We start from the raw sequence: 18904 nt of genomic DNA on the forward strand, positions 1-18904 counted from the left end.
CACAGTGTTTGCTATACATCAGGAAACCTTGCATCTCTCATCTGTGTTCTCTTTCTCTTTGTACAACTGAAGTGGGGTGGAAGTTCACTGTGCTGTCACATTTGATGGAAAAGCCATCAGCAATGCCACCTGGGACCTGATTAACCTTCATTCCAACAAGGTGGAGGACAACTCCTTTATGGGCATAGAGGATAATCCAACAGCTGTCTACACCATCAGTGATTTCCGAGATTATATTGCTGAAATCCTCCAGAAAAATGCCCTGCTTGAAAACAATTCCTTGACTTTAGACTTTAACTCTCTCCAATTTACTGATGGTGAGTATTAATTATGATGCATCAGTGGTCCACACATCTAAAGTTTTATAAAATAAATCTCAGATGAGTGAATTATTCAGCTGCCCTCTGAATAATTAAAAAGAAACAACCAAACCAACTGTGGTGTAGGTTGTTTTGCTTTGATTTTAACCAGGCCAGGTCTTTAGCCATAGTATCCCATTCTTAATCCATTAGATTAGCCTCTTTTTTCCTCTGACACTGAGGTTTGTGGTGTGCAATTTCAGTAACGCTTCCAAAAATTAACAGGAATAGAAGGGGGGAGCGTGGTTCACATGAGGCATGTTGCACCAAGATGACCTTCAGCTTAGTATGCCTGTGTTGGCCTTGAGCATCACAATGGAAATACCTGGTTTATTGCTGAATATTCAACGATGCTGCTAGAGGTGGCAGAGGAGTGCTGTTCACCCCTCTGTTCTCATCTTTCCTCTGTACTTCCCGTCAGTGGTCTGGGGGCATTTCCAGAAACGAAATCTCTGGTAAACTCTTTGTAAAGATTTTGCTCACAAATCCAAGGTTGATGGAGGGTTTTTCAGTCAGCCTTCCAAAACGACTTCCTCACACTGCTACTGCAGCCTTTAGATCCCAAGTATTTATATTTCCACAGTGAAAGAAATACTGCACCTTACACCAGAAGACCCATCCTGGATTACTGAGCATCCAGTTGTGCTGCAGCACCCAGAGTTTGATGTGAGTATGGTTCTGAGCAGTGGCCTTTGGATGCTTTTGAACATCTTAACTCAGCAAGGCAGAATCGCAGCCAGCACCCAGAGCATCTCTATCCTCTTGTTCATGCAGGATAAGTAGAAATGAAGGCACACCTCAAACTGGAGGAAAACCTCTGGTGAAATCTCACATCTGATAATTTGAGATCTGTTGCACAACCATTTTCTGTGATCATCTTTATTACATGGCAGTACTGTGTTCCTGGCTGTACAGGAACTCTGACTGGTTTTCCCATAATGCTTAGACTGTAAATTGCTCTAAAGACATGATTCTTCCCACAAAACTACCTTTCTTTGGAAAGCCAGAAATAGATGTAAGCACTAAAACTGGCTGCTAGAAGAGCTAAAATGGTAAGTTTCATGGGCTCCTTTTGTTACTGTATTGCTTTCACTGGAAGTTCTCAGTTCAGTTTTAAAAGTATGTCCATCCCCTTAATGCCAGCAAAGGAAACACAGAAAAATAATAGGCAGTGGTTTCTATTTTTTTTTCCTCTTGAAATTGTAATTATCTCCTCTGATTACCTCTGGAACAACCCAGGACATAGACTGAAGTTCCCCCTTGGACAGGAGACTTGGTATCCCTGACCATGTCTGTACAATGCAAAGGGGCTTTGAGCAGAGATACCAAGTTAGGTGCCAGCAGCACTGAGATTAAATCAGTTCTGCCAATAGCTACAATTTCTGAGTGGTGGAGCATTGTCTAGGTTTAAGGATTTATCCTGTAGGTTTCTGCTCTGCAGTCTCATGTGAAACATGGATGTGCCTTCCAAGAAGAAATGAGCTTAGTTCATGCCACAGAATTCATGTCCACCTATGCTTGACGGTAGGTTTTTGCTAGGTTAATTATGAGATGATGTCGTAAACACAGACACGTTTAATTTCAGGCCAACGTCTGAAATCTTTATGGAAGCAAAATAGCTTCAATGGAAGCACAGAACCCAAATATTCTTGTCAGAACGGTCGCAGGTATAACATCCTTAATTTCATGCCAGTTTTCCCTGAGTTTTAAAAACTAATCATTGATGTCTAAAATGCAAATTTATATGGATTTGCCATAAATGCCTTAAACATAGCGTGCATAAACAGGAGTTTAAGTTGACTTTCAGTAAAGGGCTTTCTCTTTATTAGACCTATCTAGCTAGATTAAAATGTTGCAGATGTTTATTTTAGTAAGACAAAGAATTCTGCCTTCTTTACATTCTATCTGTGGATACTCTGACAGATGTGCAGGCAAGAAGATTTTAGAGTAGAGGTAGCTTTGCAATAATAAATATTAAACCAGTTTTAGGGAATAGTATGTACAAGAAAAAATTCAGGAAGTTACGTTTTTCTAATCATGGACTATGAATAATGTCATCTATGTCTTCTGTCAAAAACTCTGATTATGTAGAGGATATTGAGTATATCTGAAAAACAGCTGTGTAGAGTCTGCAATACACAGATAATTTGGGAAGTAACGTCAGATAAACTTCAGAAAACCATAAATGTGCTTAGACAGTAAACAAGTCTGAAACAAGTCAGTTACTTCCACAGATGTCAAAGCTTTATGGTTCAAGTAGATACTGTTAAGTAGAACTATTACCTATGAAAAATAATTTTGCTATTGTTTTTCTTAGCTGATTTGAAAATAAATTGGAATTGTGTTATCATACGTACTCATGACATAATGTGGGACTATCCTGACTTCACCATCTAATTGCTAGCAGATGGTACCAACTAATCAGTCATTCTTTTCTTTGAGTTTTACAGCTCTCTTAAGTGAAGAAACGAAATCAAGTCTAGTTTTTGAAATCTGTATTTTCTTGTTATTTCTCTTGAGTTGTAACAGGTAGAATGCTCTGGCTTGCTGAATACAATGCCTTTCTGGCAGCAGAAAATGGAAAATCAGGGAGGAGGTTCTGTGTTTGCAGTGATCTGTCATATTTGTAAGGCTTTCAAAAGACATTAGCGAAAACCAGAACTTGCCAATATGATATTAAACTTGTTAATATAATATATTGCACTGTAACAAGAATCTTTGAATAATATTAGTTGTCATAGGAACATCTATCCACATTCAAATAAATGATGAAGTGTAATCCCTGGCAACTAAATGCTCACATTAAAAAAAAAAAAAAAAAAAAAAGTATTGAGAAGCTATTGCTGGTAGTCCTTATTCATTCTTCATGGAATTTATATATGTAATTCATTTCTAATCTTGCACAGTAACTTTTTTCTTTTTCAGCTTTATTTATAGTGGTCAATTTTGCCAAAAAAGGTAATTGCTGGAACACATGTCTATATGGTATATATACTTTTCAACTGATTGCTACCATATAAACTAAAAAATATGAGGAGTCTGTGGCGGAATAACAACTGCCTATAAAAATATGATTAATACAGACAGACAAATAAATTAATAAAAATACCTTACCTGGCTTGTTTCTAAAGTGTTCAAATGCCATTTGAATGAAATTGAAAATTTAATTTACTCACATTTCAACCAGGAGTAAAAGTTCAAATCGAAAAGTATTTGGAATCTTCCTCTTATTCATGCTGGTCAAGTAAAAGGAATAGATGAGACAGGAGTGGTGAGCTACAGAAATGGTTAAATGGTTTTGAACTGTACGATGTATTACAGAAACCTGTGTCCACTGCCCACTTAACTTTACAAGTCACCATCAGCAATTGGTTAGTTCTTAGTGAATTGATGCTTCTTGAAATTGTCTGGCAGCTTTTCATACCCCAAGGGTTTTTTTTTGTCCGTATCAGACCATTGCACAGCACTGATGTGTGGGCAGGTACCCATGTGAGAGCGCTAATTTCTGGGGTTTGGGCAGCCTGCTTGCTTTTGTAGCCTTGACCAAATAACTTAATCTCTTAATTGGTTTTTCCCATATAATTACCTCATGTGACACAGTGGTAGTAGATTACTATTCAAAGATGAAATGTGCTAAGTACCCTAACTGTAAACCAAATGATGATTGAGGTATGGAGTAGTAAGTAAATGGTATGCAAATTGGAGATTTAAGAACAAATTCATTTTTCATATTTCAAACAGTTTGCAAATTCATCGTGCATGCTGTTTGTTGTTCATCATTACTGCTGATAGATTTTCTTTTTCTTTTTTTTTTTTTTTTCCCTGCACAGGCATCTTGGCTTTGAGACTAAAGTTATTCCTGGTTCTAAACACTCTTCTTTACATCATGGTCTTTGTTTCCCTCTTGGGTTCTCATACCCACATACCAAAAGGTAGCAATAAATGACCATAGGGCATGCATGCGTTCAGTTTCTAAACTGTTCTACATAACACAGTAATATTATAATAACTGTAATGATTATGTAGCTGAGGAATAACAGCTAAGACCTCTTCATTCTTTAGGAAGGCAGGCAGTACTGTGCTCGTTCATCTTTGATTTAAGCAGAAATGGAGAGATGCTTTTTTTTCAGCAAAGGGAAGGAGATTGGGTGGGTATAAATGGTAAATCTCTTAATACCATAAGTGAAGCAGCAACCCACCTGAACAGCTTCTTCCGCTTTTTAGTGGACATGACTGTACATGAAATGTATGTCACAAGGCTATCCATTTTACACGTACAGTGCCCATAATTAGCAAAGGGTGTATATTTGCCAGTCCTCCCAGCGTGGCCCCTCCTGCTGCCGTGCGTTACCTTCTCACAGAGGCAGCAGTACCAGATTTTGGTGTTGGCTGCTGTAAACGCCCTCTATGTGTTCAGCCCAATGTGGGCAGCCAGTACTTCCCCTGTAATAGTGGAAATATTAATAGTGGGTTTATGTTCCAGGACAGCACCTTTTTAGCTGAACGGCCTTCGGCAGATGAGTCAACTGTCAGCAATACCTTGCCCTTTGATTTCACCAAACCAGATTCTACTTCAGATAGTGAACAGTCCAACGACAATGGAATCCGGCCAAGACCAGAAAATCTGGACTCCGAGGCCAGTTTGGCAGCCGAAGCTCTGCTCTTCTCAGAGGCTGATGTCACTTCTTTGCCCGATGGGCTGAATTTAGAGGATGGGAATTGGACTCCTCATTTGGTCACTGCACCAGTGTTAGGGCATGATTCCGTGGACTCTCTGGAATGGATTTCAGCCCCAAATTCCTTAGATGGTAAGTTAATGCCATTGACTGAAGCTTAAATCTGGATGCCAGTGTTTCCTGACACTCACCCAAGGTATAGTTCACTAAGGTGACTTTTCAGAAAGATCTAAAAAACTGACTATTTTTCTCTGATAGTTTTTAACCTTTCACGTGTGCATGTATCCAAGAACAATATGCTAAAGTAGAATGTTTGTAACGGCTAATACTGCCTGCTTATCCCTTCAGGAAATGGTACACACATGATACTTTTGTAATCGCACAGAAGTATTTTTGTACATCTTGACTCTGCCCATAGAACATCTGAATGAAAAGTGGGAGAGGTCAGCAGGGGTCCTTCTGACTTTGGCATTTAGAGGCCAGGATATATTACAGGAAACATGCTGAATACAGATCTACAGACAATATAATTAATGTAATTTGACACTTTTTATCATAAGCAACAACTAATTGAAAATTTATTTTTATTTTTAGTGTTTGAAGATAATGAACTATCTGAAAACCTTTTGCCTTCAAGTCCTCCTCACCTCGTGCCTGAAGAACTTCCAGCTCCAGATGATTATGGAGTTCCTCTGCTTTCTGCACCAACAGTGGCCTCTTCAACAGTCACAGAGAATGATATTAAAGAAACAGCATCTGCTGAGAAGGAAGAAGTAACTCCGGGTAGTCCTGCAGGCAGTAATGATGCAGACTCTGTGTTGCATGAGTCTGTGGAAGAAATTCCTTTTCCCTTAGAAGTACACCCCGTGGAAGATGAAACTCATATATATCTTGGAGATAGAGTTATATATGATGATGGGTCTGGTTCAGCTTTTGATGGTTCAGGAAAAGAAACGGAATCAAGCAATTGGCCTTGGGAAGATGCAACACTCGAACCAGTTTTATACCCTGGTCCTGATGGCTGGCTTGAAGATGACAATGAGTCTTTGTTAATCAGAACTAAGGACATTCCTGAAGGCATGGTCTTAGACTATATTCTTAACTCTAAGAGTAAATTAGATAATGATCCTTCCAAAGATGAGAATGAAGGTATGGCCAATATAAAAGAAGATTTCCTCGATGAGTCTGAAATATTTGTCCTTCCAGAGACTGCAACTCAGCGGGTACCTCTGTTACAGACAGAAGAGCCATCATCTGTGGAGCCATCTACACAGACAGAAATATTCAGCACATATGATTCTTCATTTGTTAAACCATCACTGGTTTTAGAGCCTTCAGTGGACCATTCCTTTGTAGACATGCCAACCGGAGAGATCCCTGTCTCACCACACAGTACAGGTCTGTCTGTGGAAGGCAGTCTCCTTACATCTACAGGGACCATCAGTATGGAGCAGCCCACAGAGTCCAGTGTAGGTCAGAACATCATTTCTGAAGCAGTTGACCACCAAACTGAAGACAGGACAATGGTAGAAGAACTATTCACAGTGGAGCAGCCAGGTGTAACTGAAGATGCTATGATAGGCCACTGGGACACAAGCTCTTCAGAAACTATTCTGACTGCAGAACCTTCCACGGTGCACCCTGATGCTTCCGTGGTGTACCCTGATGCTTCCACAGAAGAGCAGCAAACCCTAGATTCATCGTTGGCAGGCCAAGACACTACTGGATCAGCAGTGATGAAACCAGCTGATGGTTGGCCCACTGACAGAGTACTAGGTAACTCATTAGATGAGACAGTGCAATCAGCAATGCCAACTGCTACTCAAGTTTCAACTGCAGTTCCTTCTGTAATGGATCAGACCACTGTTCTAGAGGCCTTTGCTGGTCAGGGGGGTACAGATCACGACACACATGTTTCCATGAGCTTCAGCACTGTCATGAACTCTTATGTAACAGTGAGTGCAACAACAAGCACTGCTGAGCTTCCATCCCATCTCCCTCCTGTGGGATCCACGGCGTCATCGTCTGTGGCTGCCTCAACAAATGTGGGAGAAGAAACGACGAGCGACTTGGGTGTTTCAGTGGACCTGGATCGTGTGAGCACTGTCCACTCCTCTCCTGAGCTGCCTGAGGAGGGAAGGAGCATGACTGAAAGTCACGTGGAGCTAACAACTCGTGTCCAGTCCACAGAGATGGCCAGTCTGGCTTGGGCCACACATGAAAATCGCAGTAATACTCTTGTCCCGTCATGGGCTCTAGTTGTGTTTTTCAGTCTTCGGGTCACCAACATGATGTTTTCAGAGGACCTGTTTAATAAAAACTCTCCTGAATACAAAGCGTTGGAGCAGCGATTCCTGGAACTGGTAAGAATCACTTCTGTGCTAAATGTCCAGTACCAGGTAGGCAAAAATTGTTGGTAAGTAAGTTTGTCAGCTCTCTTTTGCAGAGAGCAACTCAAGTCTGGTGTTTACAGGTATTGTGTCCCTCCATGGAAAAACTCTGTCTGGAAATGGGGGCGGGTGGGGTGTGTTAAACATTTGTCTTCTATTCAGTTAGCAGGCTCTCTAAAGTGCAACTTTTTAGCATTATGGGCCAAATGCTCTGCTAGTGTCAATAAATGTAGCAGTATCCCTGAAGTCACTACAACGCTCCCCTTACTTACCTCCAGAGTGCTCTGTATTTAGTCTATCAGGAGAGAGAAGTAAATAAATCTGGGCTGTGATGAGGTAACCTTTCTGCAACACACTCAATCCATCCTAAGTTCGAGGTAGTTCAGGGAACTAACCTGTTGCTAAACTGACTGGTGGGTAGCTAAGCCTCCCAGGAGTTACACCACAGCAACTGCCAAATTTTAACTGGGAAATTCCCCTCTCCTGACTGAAACGAACATTTTGTTTTGGGAGACGAAGGGAGCAGAGGAGAGAGGGGGAAGGGGGGACAGGCTTGAAGGAAATACCTGTGAAATGGCGAGAATGCCTGGTGCTTAGATCAAGGGAGAACACCACGCGTGTCCTGAGAATTGTACCACTGAGTCGTGGGGTTTTGAAAATTGTCTGCGAATTGGTACACTCTTAAGAACTGCCTGAAGTACTCAGGCTCCTGACAGGCTGCCAGCATGGGCCTCAACTGGGTAAAGTTTTAACGCCCTTGCTGTGGGATTTGGATAAAATAATTCAGACTCCTGCTGTCTGATGCAATAACAGCGCAACTGTCTTGAGTAGAGATTCAAAGATTCAGCTTTTCTGTCACGTCCCCTGTGTTGCAGCTGGTGCCCTACCTCCAGTCAAATCTGACAGGCTTCCAGAATTTGGAAATCCTGAACTTCAGAAATGGCAGCATCGTGGTGAACAGTCGAATGAAATTTGCCAAACCTGTGCCTCGGAACGTCACCAATGCTGTGTACGTGATCCTGGAAGACTTCTGCAACACTGCATATCACACCATGAACCTGGCCATCGATAAATACTCCCTAGATGTGGAATCGGGTAAGGAGGGCAGGGAAATGCAGTTTAGAGCAAGGGATTTAGAGCAACTTCTGCTTAAGAACTTACTAAGGATCCCAGCAGCTCAGAGCCTGCCCCCTGCTTTTCACAGGCTGGGCAGTCTTTCACAGAGTTCAAACAAATACAAATCTGTTAAGGGACTCATGAGATGAAAATCAAAATGGGACCCAGACTGAGCAAACTGTAGAGGGCTTATATAGAAATACGGGGCCTGACGTGGCTCATGTAATACTCTGTGTAATGCCACTGCACTTTCACTGGGCAGTGAGGGGGAGGTGAGAACGGGGGGGGGGGTGCTCACTCCCACAGGTGCCAGGGGCCTCTTTAGATACCAGGTGGGCACCTGCACAGGTAACAGCTGCTGCATCACTCTTGTGGTGAGGTCTTGGGAGCACTAAAAAGTTCCAGGCCCTCCTAGTTCACTCCTCTGATACAGGGAGGAAGTTTTTTCCCTGTCCAGATTAGCCAGTAGTTTAGCACAGAAGCAACTCAGAAATATTTCCCATTAAAGGTTAGAGAAAAACACCAGAAAAAACCCCAGCTGACCTGTTGGCAAATGGTAGCTGTTCTTCTGAGGCAGCTCTCTTCTAAAGATGGTCTAATTAGCATGACAAATCTTCTGATATTGATCACTTAACTGTATGCCAGCCCTCTCAAGCTTGATACCAGTGAGAGATCTCAAATGCGACAAGCTTGTGTTCCTTGCAGGCAGAGGCACATCACCCCACAGCAGGTGCTGAGTGCTCCAAGTCTCCTTGCCCTCCCCTGTATGCTGCCTAGGTTTTCTGAAACAAGAAATACTGGAGATCAGCTGTGTTTTACTCATTTGCAAAATACAGTTCCAGCAGACAAGAGAACATCTGAGGTACTGCACGTTCCAGTAAGAAAAAAGAACATTTTATACTTGCTTTTTCGATTGGCTTGTTGGGTGGTCTTAGCCATAGCACCGACATGCACTGTGCAGACAGTGGAACACTCCCTAGTGCTTACTCACCTCAGCAGAACCTTTTGTTACGCAGGACAGACACACGCTGGATTTTTGCGGATTATTTTAACTAAGAGACCACCACAGAAAATGGCAGCGGACAGCCAGCGCTTCGCCTCAGTGGAAGCTCGCCCCCATCGTTACTATCTTCTGCTCTGTGTATTCTCAGGTGAGCAAGCAGATCCCTGCAAGTTCCAGGCCTGCAATGAGTTCTCAGAATGCTTAGTAAATCGCTGGAGTGGGGAAGCCGAGTGCGTCTGCAACCCTGGGTACCTGAGCATCGACGGGCTGCCGTGCAGTAGCATCTGTGATCTGCAGCCAAACTTTTGCCTCAACGACGGGAAGTGCGACATCAGCCCTGGGCAAGGGGCCATCTGTAGGTAGGTCACCCTGCTGTGTGAAGCATGGGCTTCCTGGGTGAGAACCCCCTGTCATCTCCTCCTCTGTTGTGGCACTGGACAAGATTTGTGCAGTATTCTGTAAGACAACGTGTAACGAGTGAGATGACAATGATTATCAGTCACGTTATGCTGCTGAGTGGGAGTCTCAATATTGTCAGTTTTCCTCTGTAAATATCAAAATGAGATGGTAACAAATTTCTTTAATAGAATAGAATAGAAACATCAGGAAACAAAACTAACTAGGGGAAATGGTACTAATGGAACATACTCAGGTGTTAAATTCTGTCCCCAAAGGTCAACGAAGGTGACTGATCTCCAGAGATTTTCTCAAATAGCAAAGCGTTAGATAAGGTCATAAAATGTCAGAGCGTTAATTCCATCACAAAAATTTATATTTGAAAGGCACATTCATACAGCATAAAAGTATTTTAAAAAGTGCTCTTGGTTAAAAAGAAGTCATAAAAGTAAATCACTGGTCATTTGGGAAAAACCCTGTGTGGTTCATAAAAAAATCAAGGCACAGGGCCCCTGATTCAAATTTTTGCTTTAAAAAACATACAGATGCATTTGAACAGGATTTCTATATTTTACAGGTAATAGAAAAGACTTAGTACAAGATAGAGACAAATTGATGCTCCCTCTGACATTGCACTTAAGTTTTTCCTTTTCAAGCAATGTAACAGCCTATTTTTAAAAACAAAATATACTTGTCAACAAAAGGTAGGAGACTTACTGCAAAAAAAAGAATACGACTACTACTAGCTGTTATTTATGCTACTTCAGGTGTGGGTTGGGTTTTTTTTTTTTGGTTTAAAAAGCTTACCTAGAATGTCTCTGAAGTCAAACTTAGAGTCCTAGCAGTTAACAGGAGAAATAAAAATACTTTTGAAGCTACAAAAATGGATACTATCACAGATGTAGTATAAATTTTATCATTTGTATAACAGCGTTAACTAGAAACAGACGAGTATCTGTTTCAAGCATGATCTGGCCAGTATTTATTAAGAACTTTTTGAAAAATTTAAAGTATTGCTTACTAGTTTCAGAAACTATTTCAGATGTTAGAAGACTTAATTTACTCATGTTTCGTAGTAATGCGGGTCACTGTTTTGGGTGGCCACAGTACCTTACAATTCCTTGAATTTTTATAGCAAGAACTCCCAAACACACATACTGCAAAGATAGGATTTTCACTGGTATATTTAAATTCAGTATTAACACTACAGTTCTCATGTTCAAAACCCCAGCGAGGCAGAAATGCTGAATGCTCGTTTGGGCAACCGTTCCAAAGATACAATCTTGGATGCACACTTCTTTCTAGTAATTTATTTTATGCCTTTGTTTAACCATTGTGGAGTTCACTACGCTATAAGCACTCTGCTTATTTAACATACCTTCATTTGTATTTACATTGCAATATAATCAAGACACCTGATTTCTACCCTTACAGTGTTTGAGATGTTATGTACCAAGGTTCAATCAAGACCTAACTTTTTACTTAGTCTAAACACCTTCCAGTTTTAACATATCACAGGATACCCTAAATTGCAAAAACCAAAGGCCTTTTCCATCACAAATGCATTATCCATTTATTATTTTACCCATCTTCACTCAATTCAACAATTGCGGTTGTTCAGCCTGGAGAAGAGAAGGCTCCAGGGAGACCTTATAGCGGCCTGCCAGTGCTCACAGGGGGCTACAGGGAAGGTGGGGAGGGACTCTTTGTCAGGGAGTGGAGTGAGATAGGATGAGGGGTAATGGTTTTAAACTGAAAGAGGGTAGATTTTTATTAGTTATAAGGAAGAAATTCTTCCCTGTGAGGGTGGTGAGGCACTGGCACAGGGTGCCCAGAGCAGCTGTGGCTGCCCCCTCCCTGGAAGGGTTCAAGGCTGGGTTGGACGGGGCTGGGAGCAACCTGGGCTGGGGGAAGGTGTCCCTGCCCATGGCAGGGGGGTTGGAACAGGATGGTCTTCAAGGTCCCTTCCCATTCTATAATTCTATACCTAAAAGGCTGTTCATACTAATAGTAATAATACTAAAAGAAAGTTGATGCTTGAACATGCAAAGGTATTTACTGAGGTGACTTATCTGAGGGCACATCATTACAGGAAGCTGAATACATTTATATGAACTAAAGCTTCTGTGGGTGTTTCATTTCCCCTATTTCTTTGTTGCAGGTGTCGTGTGGGAGAGAACTGGTGGTACAGAGGAGAGCACTGTGAAGAATACGTGTCTGAGCCAGTGGTGGTGGGCATTGCAATTGCTTCTGTGGCAGGATTCCTTCTTGTGGCGTCTGCTGTCATCTTCTTCTTGGCCAGGACACTTCGAGACCAGTACTCAAAAAGTGACACTGAGTACTCACAGGGGTAAGTGACACCATCTTACATTTTAAACCACATCTGCTCCAATCAGGATAATTCTGTCCTAAGTCTTACATCACACAGTTGACAAGCAAGAAGAGGCACAGGTGCCTCCACATGCCAGGCCTCCTTAATCCCTTCCGGGCTGCAGCGAAGCTCACAGTTTGTTTATTGCTCCCCCAGGCAGGGTGACAGCCTCTCGTCCATTGAGAACGCAGTTAAATACAACCCCATGTATGAAAGTGATACGACTGGCTACAGCCATTATTACCGGCGGTACCCTCAGCTAACGTCCTACAGTTCTACCAGTGTAGAGACATCCACAGACTACAGCAGTGAAGAGATCAGGCACATTTATGAAAACAGTGAGCTTACTAAGGAGGTAAATGACCTTGTTTTCACAATGGCATGGAAAAGATCATGTAGACGAGACCTTTATTCCACACCTGTACCCTGAGAGGTCAGCCCGGTCTTTCCTCGGTGGCCTTGCCCTAGATAAACAAATTCCAACTAGGGCTGCTGCAGCTACTTAAGAGAAGAGAGAAAGGATTTCTTTCCCTGCTTGCTATTAGGTATAGAGATAGGGCTGGCTGTGTTCTGACTCGCAATGAATTTCATGCTATAAAGGAGCTGACTGCTCAAGTAAGTTCACAGGAGTCGGGGACGCTTGCTATATTGCTTGACACAGCCTTTAGATTTTAATGGCAATTACCTTATGTAAGAGTAGTTATACAGTGAAAAGCCGGTGCATCCAGGCCTTTTTACAGTTTGGGGTTTTTTTTGGTTGGTTGCTTGCTTGCTTTTTTTAAAGCTCAGGTCTTTCTATAACATGCAAGTTAGATCACATCCTCCTCCTTTCCTCCTGTATCCAGGGTTTACTCCATAAGGCTAAAGAGAAGGGATTTACATCCAGGAGCTAAGGACAGATCCTTAAGAAACTGAGAGAGATGTAAATCCAGCCTGTAGCTGGGCTTGTAGGCAAAGTATCAACGAGAGAAAAGTGGTTTTGTTAAAGCCTGCTGAAATGCCACAGTCTGTCCAAACCCGGGGTTTGATTTAAAAGTATTACTGGATTCCAATTAAGTGCTTTGAAAAAACAAGACAAAAACATAAAGAAGAATTTTAGTATTGGAGTGCCCAATTTCAAGCTCTATGCCTCAAAATAGCAAAGCATAGGAGTTTTTTTTTTCCAAAAAATCAGTTATTTCAGTAGTATTGTAATTTCTATTATGTACTTACAATTGTGGTTTTTGTATTCTAGGAAATTCAGGACAGAATTCGAATTATAGAGCTCTACACCAAAGACCGGCAGTTTGCAGAGTTTGTTAGGCAGCACCAAATGTGAGTGAAATGTCTTGCCTGCATAACTAACTCCTTTGATGTTTTCTCATGTGACCTTTACTACATTAGTATATTTTTCACATGAAGCGTCTAGAAATGCTGGGACATTAGGGGTTAAAATTTCAACGTGCTTTCTGAAGAGGTTCAACCCTTTTAAAGTACTTAAAATAGTCAGTGTCAAAAGTAGATAGCCCCAGGAGGTATGTTAAAACCAGTGAAGAGCAATCCTGAAGTTAATGGTGTCAGAGAAGCACTGCCAGCAGTTTAGGTCCTCGAAGGCACAGATGGAACCTTCTTCACTCTCCTAGTGCAGTTACTATGGCCTAGGGTTCTACTTAAAATAGAAATTTAAAAGCATGGCAGTTTATCTTAAGTTCTCAAGACCTGGCAACTGACCAAAACCCGAGGGACCATTAGTCTGGTATGGTGGGCACCTACCATAATACACACCTTACAATTCCAAAAAATGAACCCAGCTGAGCTGGGTGCTCTGCTGGAAGCTGACCATAACAAAGGCCATCAAGGAATTAATCATTAGCATACACACTCTTATGGACGGTACTCTCACTGTAGCAAGCAGCATGTTACAGCTAGCTAGGTTAGTTTGAAAGACTGTAGTACAATTCTCCTTGGGATCCTATTAAAAATAGCTACAGTAGCAAAAATCTTGAGTTCCGAGATCATCAACTATATTACTTTTTCTTTTTTTTAATTGAAAATAACAGCAGCTCACATTTTTCCATGTCAGTTCATTTTTTCATCTTGAAAAGGATCAGTGTCTAAATTTTCCACAGCTGGAAAGTAGTAAGGGCTGCCTCACGTAAGTCTTGAATCCAGTGTTTGAAAGAGACTAACTTAATCATTGCTTCTCTGTTTTTCATTTCAGGAAGCTGCTTTAAGAAAAAAAGAAATCAGTAGAATGCATGTGGGAGATAAAGACTACCATGTTGCCATAGCAATGGGCTCAGATGTAACTGCAAAGTTACTTTATAGTCTTAACATTGCATGGATGGATACAGATGTTTTCTAAATGAATGGCTAAAATGTACAGATGTCTGTTTATCTCAATTACTTCTGGCTTTTCTGTGAAATTTTTAAGAGGTGATCAGAAGTGGCAGAGGTTATGAAAGTCCATGTTTCTTTAACTCTGAAACAGACAGTGGAAATCTCTATACCAAGGCAAAAGATCTCCTCAAGTCAGAGAAGATACATGCACAACCAAAATAAAAGGCACATTTAAAATCCCTGTCTGGCATCTATCCCCTCACTGGAGGCTACTGTAGAGATTTCACAGGTATAAAGCACTAGTGGAAACAAATATTTGGTTTGCATGCAGATGCTTTGCAGGGGAGAACTACTGTGCTAGAAATAGGTTAGCAGTATTTTAAGGCATTCCCGTTACAAACACAAACCTAACCTCGCTGGAAAAATTGTTCTGCAGGACAGCTGCCTGATGGACATTTTGTCACCTGGCATTAGCAAAACTGACCACGGCAGGGTGACTGCGGGCCTCCTGAAGGCTCTCCCCAAAACACTCAGCATCACCCCTGCCTGTCGCTGCCCCCCTGCAGCGTGTTTGAAGCCAGGAGGGTTGATTCTCCAGCTGTTCCTGGCAGACACACAAGCAGCGGCACAAAGGGCTTCTACACAAACGTTGAGCGAAGCTGAAGTGACTGACTTTTTTTTGTATGTAGACAATTTGTTTGCTAGTTTATAAGTTAATACACATTATTTATTTGTTGTGTATTTCTCTACCAGCTTATTTACATAATGGATTTGATTGTTGAAATAGAAAGATGAATAGTTTAATGATGAAATACTACAGTGGCATTTGGGCCCGTTCTTTTTAAAAACACATTTAGCGTTTACTCAGTGTTGAATTCAGCCAACTAATATTTGAATTTTCTTTGCTGAACTGGGCAACAGCCTGCCCTGAGCTCTGTTTCAGACTCAGGCTCTGGTACTTAAGTGCATGCGTATTTGGTAGATGGCAGCACTTTCCTACGGGGAAGGGAAAACAAGAGATTATTCTTGGCTTAGTAGAAGTCACTGTAGAATTCCTTAAACGGAAGTAGTCAGCCTGAAACATTTTAAAATAGCTGAATTGAGGTAGAGACCTCGGAGGTACAGAAACGGAGTTTTATCTTCAGTTAATGAAGAAAGTTCTGACTGCATGCTGAGGCTCTGTTCAGTCAGCCCCTGTCTCTTCTTTGGGGCATTAGGACAGCTGTCAGGGGTAGGCAGGGCACTCAGCCTCATGTTACCTTCTGTGAGCAGACAAAGCCAAGTTGTTTGTTATTTCTACAAAGTCTGTAGTTCTCGGCCCACATGTGCCAACAGCCACCTGCTACTTTTTAGAGTTAAGCAAGAGTGAGAATCACTTACTGGGCTGTAGGCAGCCTAGCTCCCCGGGCGCACGTTTCGGTGCAATGCTTCTAGATGGGCGGGAGAGCCTCACCGGATCGCTTGCGTAGCTTCTTCTTGCCTTGGGTGGCAGGAACGGGTATCAGAGCCACACGCCTGTCCAAGAAATGCTTACATTAACCCCTGTAAGCCCAAATGATGCAAGACAGCAGGGAATGACTGACGTGGTGCTGCCAAATACCGTGGTGACCAGGTGGCAGGAGACAGAGGCACCGTTCTGCCGGGTGGCCCAGGGGCTCCCGGAGCCGCTGGCCCGCTTGCTGGGGCCCAGCCCCAGCTCCCGCCCCCGTGGCAGCACCAGGGCCCTGCGATCCCGGCGCAGGGTTCCCAGCCCTGGGAGCTGCGGCGGCTGGGGTCCAGCACCTTTTAAAGCTGTTCTGCTATTTGCTGTGCACACGCCGAGGCGAGTGGTGGTTACGCAGAGAGGGAGGTATTTCAGTGTCTCTACAGTGAATTTTTTGTGTGTGTGTGTGTATACATACGAACATCATGGTATCTGATTTTCACTACAATAAAGATTTATTTCCAAAATATTTTCTTCTGTAAAATTAATGTAGAGACTGTGAGATTGCTATGGAGAGAGAAGGTATCTTTGTCACGCTGAGTTGTGCGTGTAGGATCAGAAAGTTTGGGTGTTTTTTTAAACAGAGTTGGTTAAACTTCTTTGCTAAAAAAAGTGCCAAATATAGTTCGTTATCACTTACAAGGCTATATTCTGAAAATTCATGCTAGAGAACACATAACTGAGTGCTTTGCTTTCACCTGAGCTCTTTGCCCATTTTGAAGACGTTGCAGCTCTAAACGAAGAGCCAAAACATGCTGTTACTTAGGTGATCCTGAAGTCTTAAAAACAAAAGCAAATGTTCCCCCTCCCCTTCAAACCTCTTCATCTGAACTGTTTGATGATGCATCTTACAACACCCCAAGATGGATTTAATGAACTTCCTTTCTTTGCTATCTTCCCAATCCAAGGTAAAGAACTCTAAATTGCCATAAATAAAACAAAACAAAACAAAACCAGCTGTGTACAAATCTACCAGTACTTTTTGTCAGTTAATGTGCAGTTTTTCACTTGCTAAAAGTACGAAGTGCAGGTTTGAAGGACTTGGCTTGATTTAAGAACACAGACAAAAGCAGTTATTTACTGAACACGGATGGGTCTATCAGCTTCTGTGGCCCCTTTCAAGGCTTGAGACAGCCGAAAATAAGGCCCTGCAGGACTCTGCCAGCTGCCCCTTTGCCAGAGGATTTCAAACATACCGCAATCCCTTTTGGACCCCAGTGCCACATACTGCAAAATCCACTGGGTGTAAATTCTGCCTATACTATTTCTGGGGTTCCTCAAGGCACCAGTCCACAGTGGTAAATTCCAAAACAGGCTGGAAATTCTAACTGAGATCAAGCATGCCGTGCTGCAAGACTGACAGCACTTCAGGAACTGTGTGCCTGCCTTTTATTTGAGAGCTTTCTAGCAAACTGGGTCCCAGAAAACAGATTTCTTCAGGTCCTCAGAGACAGCTGAAACTAGGATTTTCTCTTCTCTCTCTCCTCCACAACAAGGAAGCATGGATAAAGTTTAGATTTTTAAGAACTTACAGCTTATTTGCTAAATAGAAAAAGCTTTTAACAATCAAGACTGTCACTCACATTCCTCATCAGACTGGATTGGTCCTTGTTGTGGAAGGCTGCAAAAGGAGCTTGAGGGGACTGAGCACTCCTCCGCACGGAGTCTGGGGACAGCAGGCGTGCGCAGGGACAGGCATCTCAACCTGCTGAAACACAGAGCAAAAATACTCTCCAGCAGCAATTTATCTCTCTACCTGTAAGCACCGTTGGACAGACACAGACTGACTTGGTACAGCACAGGAAATGTGAGGGGGCACTGCTACTGTTTTAAATACTTTGTTTACTTGAAGTGTGTAACACCACCAGCAGTTTTTCTGCCTTCTCTTTCCACTAACATGATCAAGTTTGGGAACAGGTGCTTTATGTTCTACATGATATTCATCCATTTGTTCTGGTCTCTCAACTGAAAAAAAAATAGCCAAAGCTATTTCTGGGCCAGGGAAGGAAATTTTCTTCATTTGTCAGTGCAAGCAGGGAAGTTTTGGTTTTGCCACCTTCAACACTAGTTGGCTCTCCTAACTCCAGATGATTGATGACCCCCAGGAATTTTACCTGAGTTCCTGTCCTCTTGGGCATGTGCCCGTGCTGCTTCTCAGCCCCCTTCCTGGGTCACCCACTGCACTTCGCAGTGGGAAACACGCTCACAGCCGGCAGCATTGCTGGGAGGGTGACAGCAGGTTGCAGGAATAAAATGACAACTCGCCTGAGGTGCTACAGCTCTTCCGAAGGAGCCAGCTGAACACCACCTCACAACCTGTGCTTTTAAGTCTTCCTGAGTTTCCAATTCAACACAAACCCAGATTTCGACTCCTATTTGTTTCAGGATGAAAAATACCCTCAGTACTGGAACTTTGTGGGACGCATGCCGATTTATTGGTTTTATAAAAACAATTCTACTGTCAGCACATCTAAGGACTATGGTTCTGTATTAAATAAGTTGGAGTAAGCAACTTAAAGCCTGTCCTTTTATAAGGGACGCCCCCCTCACCAGCTCTCAATTATACAACCCAAACAACAAAAAATACTGTCCCAAATCACTGGAGGTTGAAATGTTATTCAAAAGTCTCATATTAAACACAAATCAGAGTTAGTGTTGACTGGAGTTGCGATTGCATCTCTGCAGCTGATTACCAGATGGGGAAACTATGCCTTTCTGGAAAGGCTGACGTAGCTTGAACAGAAACGAAGGCAGGAACAATAATGGATACGGCCATACATCAAAACTTGAT

General features: G+C 42.4%; 1 protein-coding gene across 7 annotated transcripts in view; it reads left to right on the plus strand.

The window, feature by feature from the left end:
- IMPG2 (interphotoreceptor matrix proteoglycan 2) overlaps positions 1–17056 on the plus strand; it is a 58582-nt gene extending 41526 nt beyond the window's left edge. For 6 of the 7 annotated variants that reach the window (XM_033005248.2, XM_033005252.2, XM_033005251.2 and 3 more), the window contains 10 exons: positions 73–317; positions 943–1025; positions 4843–5167; positions 5630–7398; positions 8301–8520; positions 9693–9903; positions 12102–12290; positions 12468–12666; positions 13546–13625; positions 14512–17056. In XM_033005248.2, the coding sequence (XP_032861139.2) occupies positions 73–317; positions 943–1025; positions 4843–5167; positions 5630–7398; positions 8301–8520; positions 9693–9903; positions 12102–12290; positions 12468–12666; positions 13546–13625; positions 14512–14524 (3334 nt within the window). In that variant the 3' untranslated portion in view covers positions 14525–17056. The remainder of the gene's footprint in view (positions 1–72; positions 318–942; positions 1026–4842; positions 5168–5629; positions 7399–8300; positions 8521–9692; positions 9904–12101; positions 12291–12467; positions 12667–13545; positions 13626–14511) is intronic. The other variant, XR_004408926.2, reaches the window with a different exon arrangement.
- Positions 17057–18904: the final 1848 nt, after the last annotated feature.

The sequence above is a fragment of the Tyto alba genome, unplaced genomic scaffold, assembly GCF_018691265.1.
Source record: "Tyto alba isolate M040663 unplaced genomic scaffold, T.alba_DEE_v4.0 Super-Scaffold_14, whole genome shotgun sequence".
Classification (NCBI taxonomy): Eukaryota; Metazoa; Chordata; class Aves; order Strigiformes; family Tytonidae; genus Tyto; species Tyto alba.